General features: G+C 36.4%; 1 protein-coding gene across 15 annotated transcripts in view; it reads right to left on the reverse strand.

Moving 5' to 3' along the window:
• The window catches only part of HDAC9 (histone deacetylase 9), a 459183-nt gene that overhangs the window by 190203 nt on the left and 256632 nt on the right, over window positions 1-12348 (reverse strand). For 11 of the 15 annotated variants that reach the window (XR_005566228.1, XM_027738932.2, XM_027738931.2 and 8 more), the window contains 5 exons: window positions 10747-10862; window positions 4876-4998; window positions 2946-2993; window positions 2293-2503; window positions 1680-1897 (listed from right to left, as the gene is read on the reverse strand). Coding sequence is in view for 14 of the 15 variants with exons in the window: in XM_027738932.2 (XP_027594733.2) it covers window positions 1680-1897; window positions 2293-2503; window positions 2946-2993; window positions 4876-4998; window positions 10747-10862 (716 nt within the window). In the remaining variant the exon portion in view is untranslated. The remainder of the gene's footprint in view (window positions 1-1679; window positions 1898-2292; window positions 2504-2945; window positions 2994-4875; window positions 4999-10746; window positions 10863-12348) is intronic. The other 4 variants (XM_027738937.2, XM_027738936.2, XM_027738935.2 and 1 more) reach the window with 1 other exon arrangement.

Here is a 12348-nt window from a genome sequence, read left to right on the forward strand (position 1 = left end):
AACTCAGCAAAAAAAAATGTTACTGAAACAAGCATTATCCCAACCAACTCCAGCCTTTTTACCTCCTTATTTAGTCTACTCTTGTGAGGTTCAATGCATTCCTTGTCCTACGTGACTAGAAATATATGTTTGTGTGCCTCAAGTTTAATTTTCACATTGGGGACAAACGTACATATATGTCACAGCACATATCCCAAATACTGTGGTGGAATTTATAACAATAAGCATATTATCTAACAAAAACACGTCAGTGCGGTTCTTTGCTTTGAGAGGAGTGCATAAACTGATGGGTTTGTAGTACAAAGACTCAGTACTTTACTCGTTAAAAATTCTTTTCTTTTCAAACAATTGAGGGAAGGTGAAATATTTTCAAAACCTGAGGCTATGAGATATACATATGCCATCTTGATTAAACATATGGAATGCATACTCAAAGAAAAGCCAACTGGAGTCCTAGTTGAGTAATCAAAACACCCAAGCTGAGAGGGGTTAACATGGAAGGATCAGCTCTGAACTTTGAAGTTTTCTGGTCTTCATTTTTCCTAATTAAGACAAGATTTAATAACCAAACCACTGTACAAACTATGTACTTAAACTCTAGGTTTGTTTCTAATTTTGTTGGGAATTCTTAGTAGATTCCAAAGAATCAGTAACCCCTGGGAAATTCACCCAGTAAGGTGGATTGATTTTTTTTTTCCTTAGGTACAAGGAACCAACATCCTCTTTTCATCTTCTTTGCCACTGCCTCTTAAATAGAGTTATTGAGTCATACTCAAACAAAAGAAGACAACTAAAGATGCATGATTAGTATCTTTGAAATATTACAGGAGCTTCAGCAAACAACTTTTGGAAAGCTATTCAGTAAATGCAGAAAAATGTTTTCCAAATAAAAACATTTAATTACTTGTATATCTTAATTTCAGAGCAGGGAATGGCATTACATTTGTTGTAGAAGCCTTAGTTCCTTATAAATTTATTTAGATTCTGCTGTTCTTTGTTTATTAATGGATGGTCCCTTTTCCTCTTCCCCCTGACCCTGCTCAGAATAAGGTGTTACTGTACAGGCAATCATGTGCTGCATGATTCAACTCCATATCAAATGTTGGCAACAGCACATTCTTCTCTTTCTACTTATATGGTCTGATAACAAAATGTCACATTAGTGATGGACTCACAGATAAAAAATAATTTTGATAAATGCTGATTAAAAATTTCTCCAGATATTTAGTGAGTTTCTCACATAGAAACAATAAATTTAATTTGCTGATTGAGTTCAAATGAGTTATCCATTTACACCACATACTAGTCCACAATGAGAAAGGTTTTAATACAATTCAAAAGCAGTTGAATGGAATGACTGCTGAAGCTCAAAAGTACACACAAAATAGCTGGAGAGAAATCTAGTAATCTTTAAGACATTATTTACCATTCAACAGGAAGCCACCTGTAATGTAAAATTCTAAGCTGCTTTGAACCCTATTTTGTTGAATTGTAGCCTATTTCGGAAGCTGAAAAATTAAGTTCTATACGAATATATATATATCAACTATGCATAAACAAACAAGATACTCGTGCAAGAACCTCTCTGCTGTCCATGACCACATGGCATCAATAACTAAGCTTCCGTAGTAGTTTTCAACCTTTAAGTTAGTTGGAAATTCTTTACTTTGGGAACTCACCTTATTCATGTGGACCTGCTGCTGGTATTGTTTCTGCTTCTCCAAAAACTGCTGATGTTGCTGCTGGATGACCAGCTGGGCCAAAGTACTCTGAGGAAGAGGAGCTGACTGGGTTCGATTCAGTGGCCTGTGACGAGGCAGTTTGTGGGCAGCTCTTATGCCAGGTGAGACTCTCTCCTTTGCTGCTAAAGGAGACTGCGGATGAAGAGGAACCGCTCCTGCAAAACAGGGACATTTCACTCCCCTGTGAAAAACAACAAACTAATAGTTCTAATAGGAGAGAAAGCTTTCAGTGAGAATAGGGGTGTATATCGAGGAACTCTGCATCAGCACTGATTCAGTGAGATGTGTACCACGTGCCTCATCATACACTGCTGGAAAAGAATGTGATGAAGTAATCATTTTCTCTTTTCTGTAATCACTGAATTCTTTCAGGCTAAGAGACTGGAATAGAATCACTAAAAGAGAAAACAGATACTGTCCTTTTCTCTTCTACTCTTCCACTTTTTCCAATAGTTAGGATGTATGGTATCTGTATTACTACATTTAGTTTAAACTGAATACAAGAGTCATTAAAAACATCTTAACGTCGTATTGAAGCTTTGATCATTACCAGTCACAAGAAGTTTTTGCTGTCTCATTTGTTCTTTCAGTAACAGATGCTGCAAGAGAGCTTGGTGGCTGCTATTTGGCTTTCCCTCCAAAGCAATGTGAGGATGAGTTGATGATGGAGGAATGTTTCCTCCATACTGTCCAGCCAAGGCCACTCCTTGTCTGAGTGATGGGGTCTCCCCCTTCTGCTTTTCTTTGAATGACGATGAAGCCTGTCAAAGAAGAACAACATTGGTAACTGCTTTTCAGAGACCTGGATGTTTATACCTCCGCTTGATTAGATGGTCATATATCACACTTTATGAATACATACAGAAGAAAAGGTTAACATCCCTATCTTACACTTTGACCGTGAGATAAAAAGGGAGGAAGAACATGCCAGTTAAATGTAACACTGTGAGAAACTGTTTAATGAAACCACTTGGAAAAAAATCAGTAATAAAAGCCAAAGCATAAGAAACTACTAGTTAGAACATTATTAATGAAAGGACGGGACCTATCCTTAAAATTCCTAAAGACCTTCCCACAGCCTTCTGCGCAGGAAACCAGGGGATCAGAGGAAATAGTTTGCGTTTAGTTTGGAATAGGCAAGGCTTGTTTTTTCACATAACTTTCCATCACAAAGCAAGCCAATCAGCAAAACAAAATAATTACCTGTAGTAGTGGGAAGCTATTACTTTTCCTGGAGCACTCCCTGACTCCCTGAAGGACAGCATAAATGTAAGTTTTACCCTTTGCAAAGTAAATTCGTACAGTTAAACCCTCATCTACAGAATTGTCAAGAGCTATTGTACATGTGTGGCATTTTAAAGTACCCTTATAAACTGCACAGTTATTGAATTAAAGCTTTTGGAATTTTTCGTCCTTCAGCATTGTGAATGTACTTTATAGTTCTTTGCTCTTTGCCTATTAAAAAAAAATTTAAAACAGCAGTTAAAGCAGAATAACATTTTTTACAGCAAGAATAATAACTGAACAGAAATATACATATTGAGGTTTTCAGATAACCACTTATGGTACGTCATGGTAAAAACAGTTTATCTGATAATCTGAATTTCATAAATTCTAAACCAAGGTTTTTACCAATATTTTTATGGTGTATGCTTACTTCACACTTTGCTATCACCCTTCCCTGAAAAACAAACACCAGAGTAAACTTTACATTCAATTTGCAACTGCTTATTCTAGAAACAGAAATAAACATTACTTGCGTAAATCAACCCCTTTGTTTTTTCTAATGCCAAAAGTACTATTTGCTGCTAGTTGGCCACATCAAAAGCTTATAAGATTTGAGTGAGCAAATGAAGCATATTTTCATTTCTATTATAATGTTATAAAATTACTTTGAACCTAGTTATGTATTTTGTGAAATAGCTAAGAAATTTTTCTTGATATCCTCTGAAAAAGTAAGTGCTACTTTTCATGATCAGTTCAATTTTTTCATCCCTTACAAACAATAATTTGCTTATAAATATCTCAGACTTGCAGAGAACTGATTTAAGGCTTACACAATTTTCTTTACAAAGTTCTGGATCTGATGTTAAACTGTTGGATTTCAGCAATATATTACTGCTAAGAACAGGAAATGTATTGAATAAGCCATAAAGCAAAAAGGAACTTTGACTTGAAACTACATTTAGCACTAGAATTCAGTAGCATTCATTACATAGTGGATTGCACAGACATAATTTTTTTTCCTCCATGAAAAGCTGTGCTTACAACCCCTAGTTTTTTCATAGAAGTTACCAATTCCCATTCTAAGAAATTTAAATTACTAAAATTTCTTCACAATATATGGTTGTACAGAATCACAATATATCAGTATTTTTACTTTTTTTTTTTTTTTCTGGAAAGCGGATAAGTTTTGACCAGTAGCAAAATTTTCAGTACTGAGCAGCAAATTTCACCTCCAGGTTACTGTAACTTGGTTTAGATCTAAAGATCCTTATCCATCTGCATGGATTTCCATAGACACCATGTCTGTGTTTTCACACATTTTGCATATTAATTTAAGATTTATCTCTAGACAAAGGTCATTGCTGCAGACTGAATAAGGGATGTGAATATAACTCGTCATTAAAATATTAAGAATTGTTCACTTCTCACCAATTTTATATTTGCCAGATTGACAGCATACCCCTCAAACACAAACCTAGCTGTAGGAATAGTAGGTTCTTCCCCTACTGTGCTCCAGCCCAGTTTAGGATGCTACTGGAATCTCATAAAAAGTTACAGGTGCTGTAATTTATCAGGTAGAGATGATCATATAATTTGAACATTTTTACTAAATAATCTCTTCATATACATCAGGCCACATCTGAAATCTGTTATCTTACATAAATGCAATGCATATGGCCCATACGTAGGTAAGCTCCACACTGCCACTTGTTTATTTGAGATTAAGAATGATTATTGCTTTCAAGTTGTGGTCTTAAATATCCAGACGTTGCCCAATGCATAGAGATGTCTGGTTCCTACTCTGAATTGTTTATGTTCTGAAATGCTAAAAAAATAAAGAGAATTATCATAAAGTAGGTTTTCAGGAAGCAAAATTATATAGGAAGGCTTGAGACTGGTCACTTACACTGATTTGGGGTTGTATTGCTGGAAGTCCCAAGGTAATGTTGGGCAAAGAAGGGGATGTGTACAGACTCAACAAATTCACTGATTCATCCTGTATCAAAAGGCGTTGCTGGGAAACTAGATGCTGGAATAAATGGGAAAAAAAACAGAAGTAAATCTCCAAGCTTTTTATCTCTGTTATTTTATCCTCATAATCTGATACACTGAAAGCTAGTTATGTATCATTCATTGATTTGCATCCCAATGGAGTTCCAGATAAGAAAAATTACTGCCCCTGTAAGAAAGCTGTTGATAGTTCTGTTCTTAAGGAAACAACTGATATATGTCTGGGATTATTCCTTGGTTAGTAAATCAATTTTCCATGCAAAACTGAAATCTTGACGATTCCTAGACCATCTCATCAACTTCTCATCAGTTCAACATCAGTTCTTCTCATCAACTGGACTTTCACTACTAGAAACTCAGTGGGAATTTAGCCAATGAATTAAGGAGTATATCTAGCTGAATCAAAGGTGTCACAAGTGTGGATTTATTAGACCTTTACCATGGTTGTTATATTTTTTGTTGTAAGATTATTTCTAACTAGTCATTTCTTTTTTTAGCCAGATTATGATATGGGGATATTTCAGGCACATTATTTACCTCCATTAACATGGAAATTTTGAGTAGAAAGTAAGGCAGATTGACACATCTGCCATTTAAAATAATGTTTTGTCTCTCTTTCTCTTTCTGCATATATTAAAAAATAGTGCCCTATCAATCCCTGATGATGGGATAGTCCTCATAACTTTCCTAATTCTGTTCAGGTTAAAATCTTTAAAACTTCTTTTGAAGCCTTGTGATATAATTTTCAAGGACATGGAACTGCTGATATATTTTTGATTACTGTCGAATAAACCAGACATTCTACAAGGATCACCCTTTGTCTTTCCGTAGATTAACTGGGAAGAAACATAAAAAGTTAGATTACCACAACTGGAATTTTCTTGAAGCCTTTGCCTTTTTGCTTGAAGAGTGATGTTTTTCAACATGTGGTCTAGTATAGTTGCTTGAATTATATTTTCTGTTTAACTCTTGCTTCCCTCCCAGAACTTAACACAATAAGAGCTACAAAGGTCTTATTAGACTTAGGAACTCTGGCATGATATGGTCCCCAAGGGAACAACATCCTTGAAAAAGAATACCCTGTGTAACAGTATGACACAGTGACTGCTTTCTTCCCAAACAAAAAGCATATGGGACTCCAATAATAGACCACCTCCAAGAGGGATACTGCACACTCGGGCTTTGACTAAAGTAAATATAATAACTTGTCAAGCATGTTGTGGGGAGCTGTAGATTTTCCCCTGGACAAACCTGGAATATCAATTAACTCTGTAAAATACTTTGTGTTAATACAATGCAACTTCAGACCATCACTGAAAAGTGGTTAAGCACAAAAACACAGGATGTTATTCCAAAACATAACCTTCCTCATACAGTTTGTTTGGAGATACGACCTATCACTGAGACAATAACAGTAGAAGTCTATCTCTGTAATTTTCTTTTGGTACCTAGGGAAAATCAACAGATAGCATAGGAAACAAAGAAGCTCCACTTTTATATTACATTAATTCCTGGCTAACAGTGACTTGCCTTGATAACATCCACCTTTGACCATGAGTAAATCCAAATATGTCAAGACTATGGAGATACAATGGAGGGAGTCTACAAAGATTTGACAGAAAAAGGACACTGTAGTAGCTCTAATGTGCCTCCTAGAATATTAATCAAATTCATAACAATTGCAGCATCTATACAAAGCCATATCAAAGATATATGTTTCATTTTTAGCTTTTGGTATGCCACTATTACCTTCTAAGATTAGAATTAATAAATGCAACAGTGGCAGGGTGCATAGCAGTAAAACACGCTCCCACACTAAGGTCAGGCATGATTGTTTCATCAGGCAGAATTAATCATGTTATGGGAGTTTAATGTTGAAAACAGGAGTTTATTAGTAAAAGCATTTCCATCTAATTTCTAATACCACTAATAATATGTCATTTATATTTTAGTAAGTGATTGATTTTTTTTTTAAATATTTTCAGGTAATATTAGCCTAAGCATCAGTTAAACCTCATCTTCCAAAATAAATGGAGTAGTCTACCTGCATAGATTGGGATCCTCTGTATCACAGAATTCCAGAATGGCTAAGGTTGGAAGGGACCACTGGATGTCATCTAGTCCAACCATCCTGCTCAAGCAGGGTCCCCCAGAGGCAGAAATACATGACTCCAGCTGCAGCTTGTCTTTATACACAGTCAACAATATCTTGCAGTGGTGGCAAAGCTGGAGTTGCCAGCAGTGTCATTTGGCAGAACAATGGCTAAGCCATGTCCTTGTCCTACATGCAGACATGGTGGTTTGGATTGGCACCTAAAATACCCCAAAGAGCGACTTGCTTTACTTTCTCATCTATATACTTACTCATTGGTCCATTGATCCTGCTTCCTGATGCCTAAAATAGCCCATCAACAGTTATCCTCTTTTTAAAACAGAGTATAAGAACTAAATGTAACAGTGCACAGTGATCAGCAAGTAACCACGATGAGCGACTGTACTTTGGTTGTACTACTGGGACCTGCTGAGAAGCAGGAACACCTATGTGGGCATGTAAATATGCACATGTATGGATTACGAGGAAAAGACAAAATGGTGTGGCTTTAATACTTCTCAGCTGTGGAGCTACAGTAAGGTTGTCATAGCTTTCAATATTCACAATTACTTACCTTTGTATCTCTTGAGGCTTTTGGGATGATTTTTAAAAAAATTAATTAGACTCTCTTCACATACACTTGAAGCAAACCTCATCAGCTAGTCAGAAACCTACACATTTTTCCACTAGCCCCTTACAAAGATCACCTCAGTGAGCCGAGTATTAAATACTTAGGGCTATCAAGTTGCACAAAACAAGTATGTGTTTATCTGCAATACATGTAATTCATGTCTCCTGCTTAATCAAGGGATATTCTAGGAAATATTGCTCTGCGAAGCACAAATGAAAGAAACTGATCTGAAGCCCGCTTACACCAACTGGAAACTTTCCATTGCCTTCAATGGCTTTTGACCAGGCTGCAAATGCCTAAAATTAATCATTTTACATGACTAAAGCAGGTTGTCCCTCTGAACTCAAGGGACATGCTGTGCAGGGGCTCAATCCTGCTTGCATTTCTCTGGCAAGTAAGATTTAGCCCCAGCACAGCAGGTGACCTGAAAGTGTACGGCATGCTACAGGAGACAAATAGCTACTGCGGTGAACCTTGATGAGACTGAAGACATCTGGGCCTAATAAAAACAAGATTTTATTTATAAGGTGCAATTAAAATCGTGAGTTTAACTTTTAAGTTTCATATAGGGAGACCAGTGTTTTAACAAATGGTACTGAAAGTACCATTAAGGGAACTGTGATAGTAAAGGATTATCTGCAAAACTGCGGCATTTGCAGTGCACCTTTGTTCATTCAAAAAGCTGTAAATGTCTACCCACCAGACTGTCTGTTCCAAAGGGTAAATGACTTAAAAGTTTTCTCTATTTCAATGGATGTGGTAAAAATACTTGTAAAATTTGTTTCATTACTGATAACGTTCTAATTCTGTCCATGCACTAGAGTGTAATCATTTACGGTATTGACTCATGTTTTACTGGTAAATGGCTCTGTCATAGTAACCTGTTATCCCCAGCAAAAAGTGTTTTATTTGCTGCCATGAAAACCACAGCTATCCACCCACTCAGATATGAGCACAACACTTACTGCAAATGTCACAACAACGATTATGAAACAACAGCATTGTGAGTCATGCAGGATTACAGAAAAACAAGTGATATTTTGGGTGATTTGGAACATATCCTATTATTAGAAACTTCTGTAATTTGTGTATCTGATGAAAAATTGACTAGATGTATAGCCTTTGAGAGCTGGCAGCTAATGTTAAACTAGAAAGAGACATGTAGGAGTTTGGCTGATGTTAAACTACCAAAGAAAATCCCACTAAAATAAAAATGCACTGAAGCTGAGATTTATGGAAAAATGTTGGAGCCCACAGGACCACAGTACTAACAGTCAAGTAACCCGAGAGGTAAAGAAATCCCTGACTGGATCCCAGCTTCTTAGCACACATCCAGCGAGTGAAGTGACTGATGCCAGCATGCAGAGCTCAACTTCTAAAGGAACTTCTTAGGTTCATTTGAGCAACTTTGATTGCATGTTGGGGCTATAATTTCTGATGTCTGGCACAGTAATGGCAAATCACATGCAATGCAGTGTTCTATTAATGATAAGAATATTAATATTAATGTTCTTGCTACAACCTTTCCAAATCTCCCCAGAGACTGCCAGCCTGACCAGATTGTATGTATTTCTGATGGTGGTTCAACACTGTGGACAAATGTCCAAAAACTATAACATGCAAAGTAACAAGCCCCATGTAGCAGACATTACCTGCCTTTGCATATTGCAGTACGCCTGAGTCAATAAAAAATCCAATTGGTCAAGATCTCCTGTTTAATACAGCACTAACACCTACATATTACCAACTTCTATCTAAAACATTCCCAATAGTGAAATACACAACTCAATTCCACTGAACTAGGATCTGATCTAATCCGAATGATCGATCCTACTCTGCATCTTTTAAACTTCTTTGCAATCACATACAAGGGGCTATGAGGCAAGACCACATGTTAGCCATCAATGCAATTTTTTTTTTTCTTTTTGGTTATGGGCCAGAGAGAGGCTACTAATCAGTGTGCAGAGGTCACCCACCTGCCCTCTGGATCATAGTTCACACACACAATTAATTCATTATGGGGAAAAGTCACTGCTGGAGGTTGAACTGCCCATTCCAGGTTTTTTTTTTTGAGGTGAATGTCCTACCACTGACCTGGAGAAATATCTCCGTTAACTAAATCTCTGTTAAATCACGTTTTCTTATGCAATTTTTCTAACATAAAAAGCATAAACCAACAATTAACAGAAAACTCTGACACCAAAGCAGGAACTGCTGTAAATATAAGCACTGGATACAGAATATTGTGGAAATTGATTGTCTCTTAGTCACATTAATGTACTGTCCCTTTATAGTACTGTCATGGAAAGCATGACTTAGGCATGTGGTCTATGCTAAATGAGGTTTATCACAACTGATTTACCATCTGCATTCCTGTTGTTATGGGCACGTATTCATGAAACAGAATAAGGAGTAGTTAAGATTCCTTCCGCTTACAATCTCTCTTTACAAAAAACGTATCCGGGACTTCTGGCATGTCACTTATGATGGTAAGTACTGCCCTGATAAGAAAACTGAGGTACAGCAAAATAAAAGGCAAATGTGACAAAGGACTTAGTCATCTAACTCCAATACTGTAATTAAATGAATTTACTTCAGCACTCATCTGAACTTGGGACTACCTTAACTTAACTCATATGTGTTAGGATCACCAATGCCTAAATTGCTCTTTTCCACCTGGGAGTTTTTCATTAGTATCGAGGACTGAGCACCTCTTCAGGTTATCCCAGAAGATAATGTTCTGTAATATAAATGCTTCCAAGTTTCTTTCCCAGCTCACCTCCATTCTTCCAGTAGCACTACCGCTGCTTTTTCTTGGACTTTGGTTACCAAAGCATCTCCTGAACATGCATCTCATATATGAAGACATGTCATATATCATACACTTTGATGTTAGCCTGCAAGTGTCCTGGTATTCTTGAAAATTATATCTTCTGCCATTACTCTGCTTCTGAGTATGATCCCAACAAAATTAGAAACAAACCATCCATACTGTCCTGTCTAGAAATCTTAGCAATTATCTGCACCACAGTAATGAGTCTTACCTCAGCTTGAATGTTAGATGGCAAAACTGAGGTTTCACTTTCTGTTGTACTGCTGGTTGGACCATTGCTTGGGGAACCGGGACCTGATCCAGGGGAGCTGCTACTGACTGAGGATTCTGAAAAACAGATTAAACAGACATGAATTTCACATTGGAAAGGTACATGTGATCTTGATTAATTATATACTCTTTATGGGATAGGGTTTTCTTTGCTGTTGAAAAGTATCTATCTGTTATGGTATTTACTTACATTGAAGATTTTTAGTTCATCCTCCTTTTTTTGCTAATGAGGAAAAATGCTCTTGGTCTTTCCCCTTCTGATCTGTCTACTTCACATAAGAAGCATTTACTATTTATTTTTCCCACAAAGATGGTATAACACTCAGTATCAGGCAGAAACACAGACACAGAGTTTGTAATGAGTAAAGAAAAGACACTCTTTCCTTTTTAATTGCAAAGAGTCCTGTCTCTGTAAGAGATCAAAATGACAGAGATAGCAGGACTGCAAAGGTCATGATAACATGTCGTCCATTCATGAGGTCTACTGCCACCCCTTTCTGTTTAGGACAGGGATGAGCCCAGTGTGGACTAATCATTACCTATGCAATACTAGTGGCAAAATATACACTTTTGCTACATCTTGGGCACGAATATGAAGGAATATTTACAGTATGCAAAAATATTAAAATAGCATTTGAAAGGCTGCATGTTATTTTGATTTAAAATGTCCTGAGTTCTGTTTTAGGAGAAGAGGATGATCTTGTTGTGTGTTGTTCTAATTCTACCCTGATATAAATTACATTTATGTAATGGAAACAGTTAAGAAGGTTAAAGATGGAAGAGTGTAGTATTAGTGGAAGTAAGCCTATTTCATGGGATAACTTTCAAATTAAAGCACTCAAGAAGTTAAAATAATTAATATCTAAATGTGCAGTAAATATTCTATAGCTACTTCTTTGCTTCTTCACTCTTTCTGCCGTAATTCACATGCAAAAATATGCTCTCGCTGTGGCTGACATTAGAGGAGACTTCCTAGCTCTTACTTGGATCTCTTACTCTTTGATTTACTGAAGTGAATCCATATGAATCCATACCCAGCTAGACTCTCTGGTCACAAAAAAGTTCTTGGACTGTATTTTCAATAACTTTCATAGAAGTGGAGAAACACAAACTTAAACTTTTTTTCCAATTTTTTAAAAAAATTAAAATAGCACTTTTTGTATAAAAAGGCATTTAAATAAAGGTCTATTTTCAGTTAAAAGAATAAAAAGTAAGGGGAAAAAGGGCTTCAGACAACAATGTTTGATCAGGGTGAAAGGTCCAAAATGTCATATAGTCAGTATTCATAATTATAATGACAGTCTGAAAGGCTCCAAATTATTGTCAGAGCTAGGAAGCGAAGATACCTACTTTCATGTTTTTGCTCTTTCAATGGTGTCAGACAAAAAACTCCTATGGTAAATATCTTGTAAGTGTGTAAAATATAAAAACATCAGCTAAAACTATAAAAGTGGAGATCAAGAATCTCACAGAGGCTTCAAAAATGGAATTAATAAATTAGCTGTAAAAAATTATAATCGGGAAATAATTTATAAGGAAATTA

Source organism: Pipra filicauda, unplaced genomic scaffold, assembly GCF_003945595.2.
Source record: "Pipra filicauda isolate LSUMZ 115617 unplaced genomic scaffold, ASM394559v2 scaffold66_size7647185_pilon, whole genome shotgun sequence".
Classification (NCBI taxonomy): domain Eukaryota; kingdom Metazoa; phylum Chordata; class Aves; order Passeriformes; family Pipridae; genus Pipra; species Pipra filicauda.